Source organism: Nylanderia fulva, unplaced genomic scaffold (assembly GCF_048542155.1).
Source record: "Nylanderia fulva isolate GAGA-0341 unplaced genomic scaffold, ASM4854215v1 Scaffold98, whole genome shotgun sequence".
NCBI classification, from domain to species: Eukaryota; Metazoa; Arthropoda; class Insecta; order Hymenoptera; family Formicidae; genus Nylanderia; species Nylanderia fulva.
The window spans coordinates 29,485-51,489 of NW_028191112.1; the positions used below are offsets into that span (position 1 = coordinate 29,485).

The following is a 22,005-nucleotide window of genomic DNA, read 5'->3' on the forward strand; positions in this document are numbered from 1 at the left end:
AACATGCGGATTACTATAAAGAAATTTTCACAGCATATCTGTGATTTTTTGCTAAGAGATACTAATTAGTAACAAAATTTACTTAACATAACTTTACCACCTTTGTACGTACTGGTGTTTTGAATTTGTGTTAAAAATACTAAGAAATGTGAGCGGATATAGAAGACAAGGGATTTTTATGCAGCTGCATAGAATATAATTCACGATCCATTTCTGAGGGTGTGGAACATATCTCTAACATCTCGTGCTTTTTATCATGCGGTTTTTCTAATGTTTGAATTATCAAGCGTATCTGGATATCATATTATAATGTAAGTTAATAATTTCTCTGCGTTTTATTTGTATTGGGCGCTGATGAAGGCTCAAAGAAAGAGCCGAAACGTACGTCGTATCTCATTTTTGTAATTTGTATTTTAATACTGTAATAAATTGGATTAATTTAAAAAAAATATATATATCATGCTTCATTATCTGCGCTGAAGCTCTTATAGCCAATTACACTTTAATGATCTTTTGTTTTAATTTAGTAGAGCTATTCTAGAGTGACAGAATTGTCATCTCGGTTGCTAGTTATTGACTGTAACGCAGGCTGGAAAATGCTCCCCCCCCCCTCGTTTTTTATCAATATTAAACAACAATATGGTTGTACAGCAGTTAACTTATTTAAGGCATGGATTAAATTTCAAAAAGTGCGTATATACATGAGATTAAAGATTGTCTTTGTGCGTAAATGTATTAACTTGGATATTATTCTTTCACATTTAAATCCTCAGAAATTTGGAGATTAATTGGTCACATCGTAAGTCCATCAACAATTTGAACTATATAAAATTTCAATTTTTCAAAAAATTATTAAAGTTAGTACAGATATTGCAAATTTCTAGGAATCTATATAGTATTATTCCAAGTTACATTTGCATTCGTTTTTTTCTAGACAAACGGGACCATTATTTACCTATTATAACATTTAACAAAAAATATAGATTTTTACTGATTAAGAACATAAATAGAACAAACAACATCAAAACAATTCAATATCATTGTATTTTCAACAATAATGACAAAAACTTTAATTTTTATTTTAAAAAAACCGACTACACTTATAGGTGATAATGAATTGCTAACACATGTTAAATTAGACTCTATAATGTTTAAAGATGACAAACAATCCATTAAAGAAGATAAATAATAAATGGTTCATCAATTTATCGTCCGTCTCTATTCCTCCTACAATTCAAAGTCTGTTACAATTAGGAGAAAAGTTTAATCTCCTGGTTACGGACAACGCTAAGTTAATAATAGAATTTATTAAAAGTATTGAAAATAATCTCAAAAATATTCCGCGTACAAATCAAATTGAAATAAAAAATCACACTACAGACATTATGAACAAGCTTCCATCTTATAAATCTTCAAAGAAAAAACTCGATGCACATATCCTGAACTCAGTTTCCCTTACGAAAAAATTTTTAAAAAAACATCCTAACATAATAATAACGCGAGCAGACAAAGGGAATGTTACGGTGGCTCTCGATAAAAATAAATATTATGAAAAAATGGATACGATACTTGATGATAAAAATACAAATGTTGTTTGTAAAAAGAGTCCGATTAGTAAATTAACGAACAGCCTTTGTAACATTTTAACAAGATGGAAAAAGGAAGGATACATTTCGAGGTCTGCATATGCATATTTGTATTGTGGAGATGGGATATTACCGAGGGCCTTTTTTTTTGCGATCGGCGCGGGAGGAGGGAAGCATTCCTTATTACTACCCCGGGTCGGCCCCGGGGTTATGTGGGACTCAGGCTCCACCGGGTGATCATTACCCGGCTTTATTTATTACCGTATATCCATTACCGTGGGCATCGCCCACTACCCACTAAACCCTCCCCCCGAAACCAGAAAGCAACCATGTGCACTTCTGTATTTGACTGGGGAAGCAAGAACTGTTGTTCACAATACCTTTGTTCCCCCAGTCCAGTTCATGGCTACATGCCATGCTGTCCTCTCTCCATCATTCGTTCATCCCTCTTTCATTCATCCAGTTTCTTCTTGCACTATATACACGAACGCAGACACACACTAGACAGCACTTAACTGTCCATGCATCAGCCCTCATCACTTATCTCCCCCCCCCACATCCCTCTAAACCCCACCCATCCCCACCCCCACCCACACGCACATGCACACGCACGCACACATACACACAAGGCAAGTAATACGTAGCACGCTCAAGCGATATCCACTTGTTACTACAGCCCCCTTTTGAAAGAAAGAATTCCTAGCTATTATATGTCCATTATTTTTACTAATGGACCAGTCCTAATATTACCGAGGGTCTATGGGCTCCCAAAAAGAACTGCCCATTTTGGATAATTGTCTCATCTCTGGATAGTCCGCTATATAATTTAGCTTCCTTTATGCAAAAAATCATGTACAACAACTTCCCGAAAGTCACTAATCATATCTCGAATAGTTTTGAATTAGTTAGCAAGCTATCTAATATTTTTATTGCTGACAACATGGAGTTGATGTTCTCTGGATGTAGTCTCTTTTCACAACATCCCTATAGATATGGCAATGGACAGCATTGCTAACAGATGGCATTTTATCTTGCATAAGTGTTCTATCCCACAAAACGAATTTTTATTAGCAGTTTGATTTATATTAGATTCAACTTTTTTTGTTTTCAATGAAGTCATATATAAACAAACTTTCGGGACACCGATGGGCTCTCCACTTTCTCCGATCATTGCAGACATTATCATACAAGATTTAGAAAATAAAGCCTTAGATACACTAAAATTTACACCATCTTTTTACCTTAGATATGTAGATGACATAATATTCACGTCTCCGTCATCTGACCATAACCATACTAACAGCTTTTAACTCCTTTCATCCTCGTCTCCAATTTACAATAGAAACGAAAGTTGATGGCATATTGAACTTTTTAGATTTGACGTTAATTTTAAATAACAACTACATTATATTTGACTGGTTTCATAAAAGCACGTTCTCGGGGAGATATTTAAATTTTTATTTCCAACATCCGACTTACCAAAAACGGGGCACTATAATAGATCTTGTGGATAGAGCGGTCTCTCTATCTCATCCACTTTATCATCAAAAAAACCTTGAACTATGCATCAGAGTTTTACGTATGAACGGTTATCCGCTTGATTTTATTTTTGAAACAATACAGAACCGCGATTACACGCGTTTTTTAAGAGAAGACAGGAGAGAGGTGATAATATTAATTGTGAGCGGAACGAGGAGCGTGATTTATTTTTTGTCGTGCCTTATGTTCTTACTATTTCTGAAAAATTCAAGAGTATCGAAAAGAAAATAAATCGCAGAGTAGCATATACCGGCTTGAATAAAATGAAGAACTTCATTAAGGTACATAAAGACCTTCTTAAAAATGTTAACAAGTGTAACGTAATCTATAAAATAGATTGCAAAATTGTGAGGCTTCTTATGTACGACAAACGAGTAGACAATTGCAGACTAGAATTAAGGAGCATCAGAGCCACATAAGATGGAACTCTGCAAATCGTTCCGTTATCATCAATCATAGACTAGAATTTTGTCATGGTTTTAAATGGGATGAGGTCAAAGTTTTAGATAAAGAACCTGGCTTAACTAAACGATTAACATCGGAAATGTTGCACATTAAGAGACAAAAAAAAGCATAAACTTACAAACAGATACAGAGCTTTTGCCTGATACCTATTTAACTCTAATCAATAAACTTCCTAAATTATAAATTACATATTTTATAAGTTTGACATATTCGCTCAGATAGAATTATGTTCAGTATATACTATTTCGGTGCTTCTAGTTAAGTTTAATTTTTGAGTTTAACTCATGCAATTTAGACAATTTCAATTTATACTCATTTTAACTATTTGTGTTCATAGATTAATGATAATTATATATGTGGGTACTTGTCAACACACTTCTACATCTTTTTACTTTTATTTTTGTGACTATTTATTTTAGGTTTTAAATATCCTTGTATTTTTATCGACGACTCTTTTATATATTTATTTTGGTTTTAATGTATCGTAAATTCAATCGATACAATGTATATATTTGCTATTAATACATTATTATATTATTATATATTAATATATTAATATATTACTATATTACTATATTAATATATTATATTATATTAATATATTACATAATATATAATATATTTATATATTATTGTGTTAATATATTAATATATAATTATATTTTCGCGAATTTATTATTTATTATCTTACTATTTTTTGAATATACAATTTATTACAATCTTAAAAACGCAATAATTAATAATGAGTAAAATTTAAATTTAAATTTTGCAATTTCACATCTAATCAATCTATGTTTGTCTCAATAATGTATGTCTTAAAAAATCGAAACGTTATTTAATTTATTATTAGTAATATTTATTATAAAGATTGCTGCGAAAATTTTGGTGCAAAAGAAGTAAAACATAATAATAAGTAAATGGAACTTTAAACATGCTAAATGATTAAAATATTATTAATTCCATTTTTCAGCCTTTTTAATCTACTTTTGTTTTTTGGAAAGTTTCTTCTGGTTAAATGTGATCAGTTTCGATATATGGTAGATATTCAGGCAAGTCATTCTAAAATATTTTATATTTTATTTTATTTTGTATACTTTAATTATCAACGTTTAAAAGAAAATGATTTATATAGAATAATTTCTTGCATATATAATACATATGTTATATTATAACTGCATACACATTAAACCAATAATAAGAATGCATGGTAAAATTCGTATAGTTGTATATAATGTCTATTTTTATATACAGAAGAAGTTTTTGAGAATCGCGATCAAAAACAATAATTATTTTAATGTGCATTTGCATTATAATTTTTTCTATCATTTTTGGCAAAATGTAACATAATTTTTTTCGCAGAACATTCTGTTCGTTACAAAGAAATGTGAAACAGCAACAGAGAAAGAAATTGTTATTTTATGCAATCTATACGTGGGGAATTCCCTTTATTCTGGCTATCGTTTGTAGTATTATGGATTTTATTCCAAGCGTGCCAGAAATTTTTCAACCAAAATTTCGCACAAGCGGTTGCATGTTAGATGGTGAGTATACGTCACTGACGGATATAACTCTATTAACTTTAAAATATTTGAAGAATTTTAATAATTAAACTTGCGTAAATTCAAATATTAACAAGAAGAAATGGACCAATTAAATGGCTAACTAAAATATTAAAATAAAATAAATAATAATCCTTAAGGTTGCCAGTAATAATTAATAAAAAACCACTCCTCAATGTTTAAAGTCGACCAGACTGGCAATAATTTATTATAAATAATTATTTGAAATACAACAACAACGTTTCGGCTGTCATTGCAGCCCTTTTCAAGTACATCTATAAAAAGTTCAATCAAAATAATTATAATTTAATACACTTATTCGCAACAATTAATTATACATTTAAATACAAAAATGTGTTACATACCAAATTTAAAACAGTAAATCAACTTCTATGCAAACTACCGACAATGTTAACGCTTGTTTTGATGAACAATGTAAGACTGACAGAAGTAAGCACATATTAAATAGATGTTAACTGTTCACAAGAATCTTAGTCACTAAGCGTTAAGAAGATAGAGACGAAACTAAATGTGTCTTTCGTAATTTAAATCGTCATAATAAAGTCAAATAAATAAAAATAAATAAATAGGTGGATATAAAAATAAAAATAAAATTAAAAGTAAAAATAAATATAAAACGACTTAAATAACGTCAAGAACACGATCATAAATCCCACTGAAATTCTCCGTATCTTTCTGTAAATTAATACTTTTTCCTTGTTTTTTTATGTAAAACATTTCTGCAATTTCTCTTTTTCTTGTCTGTTTTTCCTCATGCAGAATCACCGGAGAATCCCAACGGAACTCATGATCGTTGCAAGTCCGATGTAAACTAATGACAGAATGCAATGTCTTGTCTTTTTTTATGTTATTTCTATGTTCTTTAATGCGCGTTTCTAAATGTCTCTTTGTCTGTCCTATATAAGCCGAATCGCAATTCGCACAATCAATTTTATAAACAACATCAGTTCTTTTTAAGTTTTCGATCCCATCTTTACCTCTTTTTATCAACGTGTCCAATTTTTTTGGGACAGTATACAAAGCATCAATTCCACTTTTATTGATGCAACGCGTAATATTCTCGCTAAGATCTTTAATGTAAGGTAACACAATGCAATTTCGCGTATCAAATTTATTTCGATTGGGCGAGTTAAGATTACTGCCAAATTTAATCGCTCGAAGTCTTTTATTTTGATTAAATTAATATTTTCTTCATGAAAAATAGGGTCAGCGAGTAAAATAGCCCTATCAACTAGGCTTGTAATCACGCTAAATAACAATAGGATCCTTATTAATAATTGTTACCCGTTAACAATTATTATTATAACAAAAACATCAATAAAAGACTTCGAGCGATTAAATTTGGCAGTAATCTTAACTCGCCCAATCGAAATAAATTTGATACGCGAAATTGCATTGTGTTACCTTACATTAAAGATCTTAGCGAGAATATTACGCGTTGCATCAATAAAAGTGGAATTGATGCTTTGTATACTGTCCCAAAAAAATTGGACACGTTGATAAAAAGAGGTAAAGATGGGATCGAAAACTTAAAAAGAACTGATGTTGTTTATAAAATTGATTGTGCGAATTGCGATTCGGCTTATATAGGACAGACAAAGAGACATTTAGAAACGCGCATTAAAGAACATAGAAATAACATAAAAAAAGACAAGACATTGCATTCTGTCATTAGTTTACATCGGACTTGCAACGATCATGAGTTCCGTTGGGATTCTCCGGTGATTCTGCATGAGGAAAAACAGACAAGAAAAAGAGAAATTGCAGAAATGTTTTACATAAAAAAACAAGGAAAAAGTATTAATTTACAGAAAGATACGGAGAATTTCAGTGGGATTTATGATCGTGTTCTTGACGTTATTTAAGTCGTTTTATATTTATTTTTACTTTTAATTTTATTTTTATTTTTATATCCACCTATTTATTTATTTTTATTTATTTGACTTTATTATGACGATTTAAATTACGAAAGACACATTTAGTTTCGTCTCTATCTTCTTAACGCTTAGTGACTAAGATTCTTGTGAACAGTTAACATCTATTTAATATGTGCTTACTTCTGTCAGTCTTACATTGTTCATCAAAACAAGCGTTAACATTGTCGGTAGTTTGCATAGAAGTTGATTTACTGTTTTAAATTTGGTATGTAACACATTTTTGTATTTAAATGTATAATTAATTGTTGCGAATAAGTGTATTAAATTATAATTATTTTGATTGAACTTTTTATAGATGTACTTGAAAAGGGCTGCAATGACAGCCGAAACGTTGTTGTTGTATTTCAAATAATTATTTATAATAAATTATTGCCAGTCTGGTCGACTTTAAACATTGAGGAGTGGTTTTTTATTAATATAAAAGTTATTTAATCTAAAATTTCCTTACTTGTTTAGTCTGCCTATTTCTTATTAATTTTAGAATATTTATTGAATGAAAAATTATATAAACTATTTAAAACTTAAATTATGTTTTACACATTTACAAAATATAGAAATTTAAATAAGTACAAAAAATGTATTTTTTTTACATCGCATACTTTTATATTGTATTATATTATGTGCTCAAAAGTATGTGCATTATCAGTAGCAATTGTTTATCTATTTTTACGGCATTAAAAATTGGACGTTACAAAAAGGATACGGGTCATTGTCTAAAAAATTCGGAAAGCAAGTGCTATAACGATAATAAAAAATGTTATGTATTCAGATATCGTTGCATTGAGATATAATAATCCATTTTATTAATTTATGCTACTTTATTAACATTTATGCAAACAGCATCGCATAATTGATCGATTTGCATTTTTTTATAAAAGAGAGTGTTAGACCGGTATTAATAATAGTCCGATCTTATATTTAATCTTAAGTCCGAGCTTGATTAGTTAAATTTAAATTCAGATTATGAGAATACTGGCCATAGGTTGTCATTACCAGACGACATCTTTTCTATTCGTCGATTCACTTTTTTTATTTTGTAATATTTTCAAAAATATATCACTTTACTTGTTTTTTTCGGAAATCTATGCAATTCTAAACAAAATGACAATTAATAACGAAAATCAAATTAATGAATGCACCTGTATTTTACAAAAATAAAAATTTTAAATTCTTAAAAATTTCATAAGGTTTATACACAAAATAGATTTTATACATCATATATTCACAAGAACTATGAAAATTATATATTTGTTTGCAGGTTTAATCTATATTTGAAGCTATTTATCGTGCTGTTTATCGTAATAGGCATAAAATGGCTCATAATAACAGCGTCATTATTATAAGAAAATATATCAATTTACAACTCGTGTGCTACTAATTTACTGAACATTATGAAGAATTTATGCACCTTTATCATATTTCTGTGGAAAAAAATCAAGCGCATGTTATTCAAGTGATTCGGCTGCGGTTTGTTGCCAAAAGCTTGATCTGGATAAAATGCAACATTATCGATCATTATTATACTACATCAAAAGAAATAGTCAATCAGGAGAAGATGATTTCTTCTGGACAAGCAAGAAGTCACTATAGGACTGACCTTAAATTTTTATTTGAAAATTAAAAACATGTTTTTTTTTATGTTGATCTTTATGTTTAAGATTAATAATTATAATTCACACATATTTTCGGATTTCGTAGCAAAGGCATATTATTTTGTCCCGTTTATTTTTCAAATTTAAATAAGATTAAGTTACATTTTTGACATAAATATTTATAATATTGTTAATTGTAGGCTGCTTTATTTTCAATTTTCAATATTTGTAGAACTTTAGAAAGCTGTTACAAAATTTACATAAAATTACTATATGTTGTTATTATATATATATATATATGTATATATATATATATATATATATATATATATATCAAATAAAAATATGTTTATTTATTAATATTATAAATTGTAATAAAAATTCATAATATTAGTATAATTTTTATAAACTTAATTAAACATTTTATCATAAGATTATTGTAACATTAATACTTAAATAATTAAAATCTTAGATTTCTTACAATCACAATATGATCCGGTGTAGCTTATTATTTTCTCTAATATAATTTACATTTTAGTAATTATTAGTTTCAATTATTGATTTTAAAGAAAGGACCGAAACGTTTATATTGAATAAACTTGTTTGTCTTACAAGTTATAGTGTTATTCTTGTTGAACTCCTACATCTTGCGCTTGGCTCTATAAGCCTTGTTTAGATTTGTATTGATTTTAAAGAATTTAATGAAATTTTTTTGAAAGATTTTTTGCTCGCTAAAAGTTGGGTGTGAAAAATTAAATAGCATCAGGGCCATCGGATCTACCGCTATTTTTAATTCCTAATCAAATAAATGATCATGATATAGCTCTCAAAGTTAGGCACGTCGAATATAAACTGGTTTTAGAATAAGTTTTGTTTTTACTTTATATGTGCAGGCATTATATCTAATATGATGATGTATAAGAGTTGGCAAATAACGATAAACTGATATATTCAACATATAATTTTCTCTTTTAATAATTTTTTTTGTAGTTTAAAGATAACAAACGAAATTAATAAAATTGTGAAATAAAGAAAATTTTTCTAACGCATGCGTTATCGATTAATTATTTAAAACAAATTTTACATACAAATAATAAATGAATAAAATAATTACAATTTAATACACATTTAAAAAATAATTAATAACTACAAAATTTTTATTAACTAAGGAAAAGTGAGCTTTATTGACCAACACTGGCTAAATGTAAGAATCTTGATTACAAAAGAGACGACGTTTTGACCCTAAATTGGGTCCTCTTCAGGCTATAACATTAATTCAAATACAAAAAAGTTTACAATAAATTTTAACTATGATAATATTAATGTCTATTTTATAAAAAAATAATATTGAAATTAATAATACCTTTTAATTAAAAAACAAAAAAAAAAATTAAACGCTAATAGTGTCAATCTATAATGAAAGATCGAATATAACACAAAATAATACGTTTAATATGGCGTTTAATATACGTTTAACAAGACAAACCGCGATTTAAATAGTCAACAAGTAACCAATGTTTAGAGAGAATTAAAAATCAAATAAATAAGCCAAATGATCCACAAAACCAAAATAACCCGTTCCTAAACTTTAAAAAAAGAAGAAAATACATTAAAATGTATATGCTAAATGAATGAAAATCATACTAAAACCGACTAACTATGCCTGAAATAAAATAATATTATAAGTTACTAAGATTTAAAATAAATTAAGGATAGTGTCGTAAATTGGATTTAAATTTTCAGTATTCTTTTGCATATTAATAGAGTTCTTCAGTTTTTTTAATAAAGATCATTTCATCTATTTCCCCCTTTTTTACATTACGTTCATTATGTAAGATTGAAACATTTGTCCAATCAAAATCATGGTTAAGAGAAACTCTATGCTTACTAATGACGGAATAATTAGTTTCATGTTTTTTTATGTTTGACTTATGTTCTTTAATACGTGTCTCCAAATTTTTATTGTCTGAACATGAGATAAATTTTTCACATATCACCCCACGAAATGACAATAAATTAAACAACATAATTCATGTTTCTCCGACTTATTTTCCAACAGAATCTGATTTTAAAACAATACAAAAAAATGGTTTATGAATATTTCTGATCAGATGACACGGTAGCGTCTCGCTAAGTTATATCTTTCATTCGTCAAGTTAAAATACAATCTACAAAAAAACAAAAAAAAAATATCGAAAAATATCGAAAAAATAGCGAAAATATCGAAACAATAGCGAAAATTATTTGTAGGACGCTACTGTGTATCCTTTACCGGACGTAACACGATTTTTATAACCTTGAAAACAAAAATTTGAAATATTTCATGAACCGGAACATATTTTTCAAAAGATGACTTTATCAATCGAAAGCGCGATTTTTTTCGAGTAAAATGAGACCTTAACGAAGTTGATAGCTCCATTGGTTGCGGAGCTATGAATTTTTTAAGTTATTTTTTGGTCGAAAATGTGACACTTTTTTTATTCAGATACGTCGTCGTACTTGTCCGCGGGCACCCATCCCAAAAAAGTGATTTTGTCCGCAGCTGCTTTATCTTATTCGCGGTCACCCATCAGAATAGTAATACTTTCTCCTGCTGCTTAACCTTTTAAGCAATCTAACAAAAAATAAATTCTCGCTCTCTCTCGCTCTTTCTCGTCCTTTCGCGCTCTCTCTCGCTCCCTCTCCCCCCTTAATCTTACCCTTTCTCTCTCGCTGTTTCTCGCTCTTTCGCTCTCTTTCGCTCTCTCCCGCTCTCCTTGCTCTCTCTCGCTTTCTCTCGCTCTCTCTCGCTCTCTCCCGCTCTCCTTGCTCTCTCTCGCTTTCTCTCGCTCTCTCTCGCTCTCTTCCGCTCTCTCTTGCTCTCTCTCGCTCTCTCCCGCTCTTTCTCGCTTTCTCTCGCCCTCTCTCGCCCTCTCTCGCCCTCTCTCGCTCTCTCACTCTCTCTCGCTCTCTCTCGCTCTCTTTCGTTCTCTCTCGCTTTCTCTCGCTCTCTTACGCTCTCTCTCGTCTTCTCTCGTTCTCTCTCGCTCTCTCTCGCGTTCTCTGGCTTTCTTATGCTCTCTCTCGTCTTCTCTCGTCCTCTCTCACTCTTTCTCGGTCTTTCTTGCTCTTTCTCGCTTTTTCTCGCTGTCTCTCGCCTTCTCTCGTTCTCTCACACTCTCTTACGCTCTCTCTCTCTCTCTCTCTCTCGCTCTCTCTTCCTCTTTTCTTTCTTTCTCGCCTTTCCTCGTTTTTTCTTGCTCTCTCTCTCGGTCTCTCTCGATTTCTCTCGTTCTCTCTTGACTTTCTTTGCTCTCTTTCTCGTCCTATCTCGCTTTTTCTCGTTCTCTTTTGCTCTCTCCCTTGTCTTTACTTGCTCTCTCTTGCTCTCCCTCTCTCTGTCTCTCTCCCTCTTTCTCTCTCTCTTTTTTTCTCCCTCCCTCTCTCTCTCCCTCTCCCTCTCTCTCTCCCTCACTTCTGTCTTTCTCTCTTATATTTAATAATATTACAGTCACTTTAGGGTTTGACGTCGGATAATTGTTAAAAAGCTGAAATTTTGGCAAACCTTCGTTTTTGCATAAGATTGGAGAGGAAAAAATTACCATTATATAGTGGCCGTTAAGAAGAAAAAGTAAACAATTAGGACTTAAATTTTGTTTTTTGCAAATATCTAGTTGAGTATCAATTTTACAGAAAAAACAAAAAATACAAAAGTACAAAATTAAAGAATGGATAATTTTGCATAAAAAATGTTATCTATAAGTCTTTCATACAAATAATACTTTTTATGTAAATAATTTTGCAAGACGTACGCTGCATGGTGTATTCACGGAGCGTGCTGACAGACGTTATGTGGATTGAAGCGTTACACGCGCGCACAAAAATGTCATAACTTTTGAACGAATTATTGTACAAAAATGAATGAAGAGTCATTGAGAAGCCAGAGATTTCAACTTTTTAATGTAACCTTTTGTTATTCTGTGCTAATACTTTAAAAAATTACGATAGTTTAAACAAAATGTTACATGTTCTAATGTTTGTCTTCTCTCATTAGATTAGTAACAGATAGTCTTAGAATATTCAGAAAAATTATCATAAAATAACAAAACAAATTACATTAAAAAGCTGAAATCCCCAGATTTTTAACTGTTCTTTTTTTCATTTCTGTTCGATAATTTATTCAAAAGTTATGACATTTTTGTGCGAGCATGCAATACTTTAATCCACATAACGTCTGTTGGCACGCTTCACCATGCTCTGTAAATACACCGCAACAAACAACTTGTAAATTTTTTAAGTAAAAAGTTTAGCTTATACAAAAAAAGAAAATAGAATACTTCATACAAATAACAGAATTTGGGTACTAAATTTAATGTTTAATTTTATTTTTTAGCGGCCACTGTACAATGATAAACTTTTTTCTTTAATTTCATGCAAAAACGAAAGTCTTTACCAAATTTCAATTTGTTAACATTTTCTCTGAGGTATCGCTCAATTTTTATCTAAAGTAACTGTAGTATAAAATATATTGAAAGTCACTATAAAAGCTACACGCACATACATATGTAAGTACGTAAGTACACAAGCATGTGCGCACGTAAGCATAGATATATGTTTACATATACATATTTTTTAATAAATCTTTTAATGAACTTTGCAAAAATATGTGAAATTCTACTAAAAAAGACATCACAGATATAAAAAAAGTGCTAAGTTATATCTTTCGCAAGCAACAATAATTCTTTACAAAAAGTCGTATCAAATATATTATCTTCTCAAAAATTATGTTTATAGCCAAAATAATTCTTTGCAAAAATTAATCATCATTAAAAATATTTTCTCAAAAATTATATTTATAAATTATATTTTATTTTTGTTAATAATACTAGAAAAAAATTAAAATATTAGCATCAAAAAGTAGTGAAATCAAAAAATTGCGTTAAATAATTATATTAATAATACGAGAAAAAAGGTTAAAATATTAGCATCAAAAAGTAGTAAAAACAAAAAGTTGCACTAAGTAAATGATAACATAATACATGTATATTTAGATAAATTTCCTATAATAATACAAATGTATAATTATTGCTTTATTAAAACGTTTATAATATATATATAATAACAAAATAAATTTACTAAAATATATATATTTATTTATTTCTCTTTAAATTTAAATAACATGAATAGTTATGTAATTAATTTAAACTGGAATGTATATACATTGTAAAGTTATATATTTTTATAAAATATTTAGATAAATAGGTATATATAATAAAATAAATTATTTATCTATAAATAATTATTTAATTCAAATATATTTAAACGTATACTCAAAAAAAATAATATAAGGCACAAAAAATTAAATTTAAAAAATTTAAAAATTTAAAGTTAAATAAAAATTTTTAATTTAAATTGAAAAATAAAAGTAAAAGAAATGTAATGTACAAAAAATACTTATTTTAACACATTAGTAAATAAAATAAAATATAAATCAAAGTATAGACTAATTTTTTTACTGCAATACGCTTCAACGGAAATCTATAAACATATTACATGGCTCGATATTCGAATGACATGTGGCTAGCTGAACATATCGATATACACATATGAAATATATGTATATACCATAATGTAACATGTTAAAATTATCATATTAAACAGATTCAACAATTGGGCAACATTGGATTTTTTGTTAAATAATAACGCTTATGTATTAAATCTGTAATATAATAATTAAACATGTTCGATTACTATATTTAGTTGTTGGTTAAGTTAAATAAAAATTTTTAATTTAAATTAAAAAATAAAAGTAAAAAAATGTAATGTACAAAAAATACTTAGCGCTGTTTTTGTATTGTAGCTTTTTGATTACGAAACGTTCTTAAAAATGATGATCAGTAACAAAATGTGTATATACAGGATATATTAGAAGTCGCATTCTATTTTTGGAGAATGAATTGATGAAATCAAAATAAGTCGAAATTAAAGAATCATAAAATTACATTTGAACCTTCTTTATAAAAAAATTTATAATGAAAATAATGCGCTTTAAACATCTATCTTAAAATTCTAATTGCGATCAGCGAGACATTGCAGATGCTTTGAAACATTGTATTAGGATAAAGAAATTTTTACTTATTTATATTTTGATTGATTAATTAAACACTTTGAAGCATTTTTTGCAGACCATAACTTCTGTCACAAAAAATGACAAATTACTTGAATACTTTTTGTAATACTACTCTTACTATATATTTGTTAGTTATATTTTTATTGTAATCTCAACAATTACAAATTTCTAATTCAAGTAAAAATAATTTATAGAAATTTGTCGAATATTTAATTAGAAACTCTTTAAACTTTAATGAAGGCTAAAACGTAATTTTGTTATTCTTTATATTTGACTTATTTTAACTTCACCAATTCATTCTTCAAAGATGCAACGTGACTTGTGATACACCCCTTATGGAAATTTATCACTAGTAAGTCCAATTAATCACTTATTTCGAGTACTTAAATTACTGCCTATCAGTATATTAAATGATACTGATATACAGTAATTTAAGTAGGTACTCAAAATAAGTGATATATTGATATACAGTAATTTAAGTTCTCGAAATAAGTGATTAATTGAACTTACTCGTGATAAATTTTTATAAAGGACTCTGTATGTATATCATGTGCTGTAACAATAAAATAAAAATTCAAAAAATTTTTTTATATATAAAAGTAGCCTACTTGATATGAAATGCTCCATATACATTAATTAATATATGCTAAAGACGTATATGTATTAATATATATGCTAAAGACGTATACATATACGTCTCTAGCATATATTAATTAATGTATACTAAATTGATTTTTATAGTTTTCACTTAGTTTTATGATTGAAAATGACACAATCAAATCCCAGTGAACCAACAACTAAATATAGTAATCGAACATGTTTAATTATTATATTACAGATTTAATACATTAGCGTTATTATTTAACAAAAAATCCAATGTTGCCCAATTGTTGAATCTGTTTAATATGACAATTATTACATGTTACATTATATACATATATTTCATATGTGTATATCGATATGTTCAGCTAGCCACATGTCATTTGAATATCGAGCCATGTAATATGTTTATAGATTTCTGTTGAAGCGTATTGCAGTAAAAAAATTAGTCTATACTTTGATTTATATTTTATTTTATTTACTAATGTGTTAAAATAACAATACAAAAACAGCGCTAAGTATTTTTTGTACATTACATTTCTTTTACTTTTATTTTTCAATTTAAATTAAAAATTTTTATTTAACTTTAAATTTTTTAATTTTCTAAATTTAATTTTTTGTACCTTATATTATTTTTTTTGAATATACGTTTAAATATATTTGAATTAAATAATTATTTATAGATAAATAATTTATTTTATTATATATACCTATATATATTTATCTAAATATTTTATAAAAATATATAATGACTTTACAATATATATACATTCTACTTTAAATTAATTACATAACTATTCATGTGTGTTATTTAAATTTTAAGAGAAATAAATAAATATATATATTTTAGTGAATTTATTTTGTTATTATATATATATTATAAACGTTTTAAAATAAAGCAATAATTATACATTTGTATCATTATAAGAAATTCATCTAAATATTATATATTATGTTGTCATTTACTTAGTGCAACTTTTTGATTTCACTACTTTTTGATGCTAATATTTTAACCTTTTTTTCTCGTATTATTAATATAATTATTTAACGCAATTTTTTGATTTCACTACTTTGTGATGCTAATATTTTAATTTTTTTCTAGTATTATTAACAAATATAAAATATAATTTATAAATATAATTTTTGAGAAAATATTTTTGATGATGATTAATTTTTGCAAAGAATTATTTTGGCTATAAACATAATTTTTTAGGAGATAATATATTTGATACGACTTTTTGTAAAGAATTATTGTTGCTTGCGAAAGATATAACTTAGCACTTTTTTTACATCTGTGATGTCTTTTTTAGTTGTACTAACATACCAGAAAAAGTACAATTATTATTAAAATTAGGTGAAAAATTTAGTTTACCAATCCCTAACAATAGAAGTAAATACATAATTTCTTTAATCAAACATATTGAACGCAATATTTATCAACTTAATGAAAATCATTTCGAAATGCATTCCAGATTCCGAAAATTCCATTCTCAATAGCTTCCATTTGGTACACCAACTTAAAAACATCTCAATCACAGATCAATACAAACTCATCTCATTGAATGTTAAGTCATTATTTACTAACATTTCTATTAATTTAGCAATAAACAGCATTAATAACCGTTGGCTCCACATTGAAGAAAATACTAACATACCGAAAGACGAATTCATCAATACTATCAATTTTATATTAAATTCCACGTATTTTAATTTCAACCAGGTCAATTACAAACAGACCTTTGGGATCCCCATGGGCTCCCCTCTATCTTCTATCATCGCAGATATTACCATGCGAGATCTATAACAAAAGGCTTTGCAAATTCTTCCATCTCCACTATTATTTTATCATAGATATGTGGACGATATTGTATTGGCTGCACCATCTGACAATTTTGATGAAATTCTAAGGATTTTCAATTCTATACATAACAGGATACAATTTACAATTAAAGTAGATGGTGACAGCATTAACTTTTTAGATGTCACTCTTTTAATTAAGAACAGCAAATTTACTTATAATTGGTTCACGAAACCTACTTATTCTGGAAGATTTTTTAATTATTATTCCAACCACTCTCACTCACAAAAGAAATCCACAATATATGGATTAATTGATAAGATCTTTTTTCTCTCACACCCAATCTACCATCAAAAAAACATTACTAAAATTATCCATGTCCTAATGGAGAATTCCTATTCAATAGATTTCATTTTTAAGAACATTAACATTAGACTAAAATCATTATTTGACAAACTGATCTCATCTTCCATTCACAAATATAAAAAAAGAAACAAGAATACATCATTTTTTGTTACTCCATACTCAGAGTCACATGCATAACAAATTAAACAATGCAGTAAGAAATTCAACTTTCAAACAGCATTTTATTCAATCAACAAATTGAATAAATACATTAAAGTACACAAAGATAAACTTAATAAATTTGCACACAGCAATGTTGTATATAAAATCAATTGTAATTAATGCGAAGTTACATACGTAGGACAAACCAAACGTCAACTAACAACCAAAATTAAAGAACATCGAAAGAATTACAATCAACAGTCAATAATTAGCAAACACATGAATGATTTTAATCATTATTTTGATTGGGAAAACGTTAAGATCTTAAATGAAGAGCCTTCCTACGGTATGAGGTTGACATCTGATGATTCACATTAAAAAAGAACACAGAAGGATCAATAAACAAACAGACACAGAAAAACTACCAGATTGTTATATGTCTATCATACAAAAATTAGAGGGAGAATAATATACAACAATTTCCTTTCCACATCTTTACCCACACTCATCCACACAGATATATATATATATATATATATATATATATATATATACAAGATAAAAATTTCTTTCCCACTCAATACCAAACGAGACACGACAGATACAGAGCATACAAGATATATATATATATATATTGTATATATATATATATATATATATATATATCTTGTATGCTCTGTATCTGTCCGATATAATATATATATATATATATATATGTATGTATAAGTGTACAACATCTAAAGTAAGTTATCAACATATTGATGTATAATTGGACTAAATTGTTTTAAACGTGTTAATTTTTGATTACTAAAGAAACACATTGTTTTTTCCATAGTCAATTAACATAGTCAATAATATATTTAATGAACACAGTTTTATTTTTATAACATTCTGAGCAATCAAATAAACTAATGTGAAGGTCTTTATGGATTTTATATTTTACATATGACATAATGTGAGTTCCAATTGATTTTTGATATTATATATATTATTTAAATTGAATTCAAAAACTCAATATATGTTAAAAAATTTTCTCTGTTTGTATAGTAAAATTGTAACTGAGGAGGGCCCAATCAGGACTGAAACGTTTTACGATTAAATAAATATTAATATGAAACCAACGCTGTTTTGTAGAGAATTTTTAGCGTCAATTAGCGTTAGTATCTACGCTGTCTTTCAGTTTATAAATATTTTAAATTTATTTATTTTCCGTCTCACATGGGATGATAAATATAAAGAACACCGAGAAAAGTGGGACGTTATGTGTTTACGCGAGATAGTTAGAGGTTTTCAAAGATCCCGGGATTCGCACATGAACTGTATGAAAATCCACGTTTTTACTGGAGACATCAAAATTAACCGAACGATAGGATAGAGGAAAGATAAAATATCACTGCTTAAGAAAGATGACAAACTGATTTGATCTTTTAAGAGTTTATTTGAGAAACACACAATTGAGATGGAGACAAAAACTGAATCCGAGACATATAGCCTTCGCGCGACAACCTTGCTTGATCAGAGAGCTCAGCTCAACTGCCGTTGACGAGGTGTCGAGAGACAAGAATTCCCCGTCGTAAGGGTGAAAAACGGGGAGCAAGGTATGTTTATTTGAGTGCGAATCAGCTGATCGGTAGCTGATCGCCAGCTGATCGGCAGCGAAAAACAACAAGGAATGTCACGGTCGCGGCATCGTAACAATACGAGACTCGAAAATAATATATTTGTCACGCTGAAATAATTGGCTATACAAAGGCGTGATATATAAATACAATGATCGAAAACTTATGCCGAAATATAAGATTGATCGATATGCGATAACTTTTACTTGTCAAACTCCAAACATTATGAAATAGGAGACGCATCACGCAAAGCATCGCCTGGGGACCACCGCCCCTGAGCCGCGGTGTATTGCCACTATTTAATGCGTATTTATTTGTTCGCTTATTACAGATTAGTCAGTTGTTACTGTATATATATTCACGTCAACGCTTAGGAATCTCTGAATAGCGATATGTACGCTCGGACACACTATCACGACAACGCCTGGAAGACAATGTCTCTGAGTCGCGATAGAAATTATGCGGACACGTGCATGATCACCCGAAGTCGAGAGAGAACAGTAATGTTTTGTTTTGAGAGATGGTCTCATAATCCCTCCGCTCTGTTCCCCGATTGGCGTTTTCCGTTTAACTCATATTCCATCAATCGGCTCGCGCCTTTTGATCTGATTGTGAGTATCAGGCGGCTCGGAGATAAGGTCGGCGTGAAACAGAGATATTATTGTTGGAAACGAAATAATCCCGATTCGAACTTGGCGCGAAGCGCCCGATCAGATAGGAGAAAGCGCTCGCGATTTTCGAGGACCGAGAGCGCGCGCGTTATCCGGCAACGCGGAAGCGGCGATCGTACGTGCGAATCAGTCTCGTGGCAATGGTCCTGGCGAACGTTTCGGAAAGAAAAGATAGTCTCAGCGGAAGTGTTGGTAAAATCGAGAAGATAGCGCAGAAACGCTGTACACTGTTAGCTGAATACATATATTTGTTTGTTCACTGAAACAAGAGTTTTTTTTTCGTGATTTTCCTCCACGCAACCTCGCCCTAAGATAAAAATCCTTCAATTATGTTGCTTCCTTTCGGTCTCAAAGTTTGATAGTGAGTAATAAAATTGATATTAGATTACGACTTCGCCGGTTTCCGCGCACGTGGCTGTGTGTCCTAAAGACGTGTTAATTCTTTTGATGTCGTGCACGACTACGCATAGCTGTATGTATACAGAATTATATACGCATATACAGGGTGTTATAAAAGTACCGGTACTGCAGAATAACTCGAAAAATATGAGTCTTAGAAACAATGTTAAGAACTGGGTTTTTCTGATTTTTTCCTGGCTATCTGACGTTCAGATAGACAAGAAAAAATCATAGAAACCCAGTACTTAACATTTTTTCTAAGACTCATCTTTTTCGAGTTATTCTGCTGTACCGGTATTTTCATAACACCCTGAATACATAAATATATATATATATATATATATATATATATATACATATATTTTCGTACGTTTAGCCGCAACAAATGCTCTAACATCAGCTTGTGGCTCAATCTATCGTCAGTAGAAGTTTGTATGATCTTTTTTTATCTTCTTTATATATAGTATGTAAAAGCTATATGTATATACTCCTACATAGTATAGTAAACGGATAGTTTCTCGTAAAGCTATTGACGACTCGTCGTCCTCGGTAGTGTCACTTTTTCTTCCGCGCAGGCACATGTATCTTGAACATCCTTCTATCAAAAAAAAGCCAGATACAGTGATATAATAATACTGATGTTATCTAATGAGATAATTAAAATTCAAGACGTGCAATCATCAATATTAATAGTAATAATGCTAAAATCAAATCGACATTTTGCTGAAAAACAAAATAAGATAATTTAATTTTATTATATTTTGTATTTGACATATTTTATTGCAATTAATACAAAAGAAAAAGTGTGCATAAATTTAATGTGACATTTTTTAATTATTGCAAATATAAAACTTATATGAAAAATTATGAACACTAAATTTGATTATCTAATTATTCGAAAGTATATTCTTATGTGAAATAATGAGTGGAAAAATGTTTGCATTTGTGTGTTCCGTGCTTCTCCTCGTCATTTCGTTATCGAAATCGCAGCAAAATTCTACCAACAGAGATGAGAATTTGACGATACGATACGAGATAAATGCGGATTCTACAACAAATTATAACGACGAAATAATAACACTGCGACATAATTTGCATAAAAATTTGACGAATAATACACAAAATGACAAAATGCAGCATAAATTTTATATGAATAACAATCGCGAGGATAATGATTTAATTCAACATAAACTGAACAAGCATTCAATGCAGAATAAAGATGATGAGCAAAAATCGATGAAATCTAACACGAATTCGACAAATGTCAATCATAAAAGGAATTTCATGTCACAGAAAGTTCATGAAAATGTAACTGAAAAGATTGATTCTATGTCACTTGAAGTTTTCAAAAATTCCAGCAAAGATACTAATGAAACTATCATCGTCCCAAACGAAATGTGTCATAATGATACTTGTATTCGGCTCTGCTGTTTTCTTGGCAATCGTTTGGTTGATGAAAACTGCATTCCTGAAGAAATTGAATACATTTTTCCAAAAGTATACACGAACGATTCGACGCAGAGCGAAAAGAGAGTGAACGAATTGTTTGAGCTGTCCATTTATGATTCGTGCCAGGAAGATCAACTGCGTCCCAAAGATTCTC

General features: G+C 29.1%; 1 protein-coding gene across 3 annotated transcripts in view; it reads right to left on the reverse strand.

Annotated features, from left to right (window-relative positions):
- The window catches only part of LOC114939155 (juvenile hormone esterase-like), a 39,723-nt gene extending 20,208 nt beyond the window's left edge, over positions 1 to 19,515 (reverse strand). The window contains exon 1 of one of the 3 annotated variants that reach the window (XM_085490136.1): positions 19,166 to 19,515. Coding sequence is in view for 1 of the 3 variants with exons in the window: in XM_085490135.1 (XP_085346261.1) it covers positions 1,967 to 2,003 (37 nt within the window). In the remaining 2 variants the exon portion in view is untranslated. Of the gene's footprint in view, positions 1 to 1,966; positions 2,082 to 19,165 lie in introns of those variants that run through there. The other 2 variants (XM_085490135.1, XM_085490137.1) reach the window with 2 other exon arrangements.
- Between the last annotated feature and the right edge of the window lie 2,490 nt (positions 19,516 to 22,005).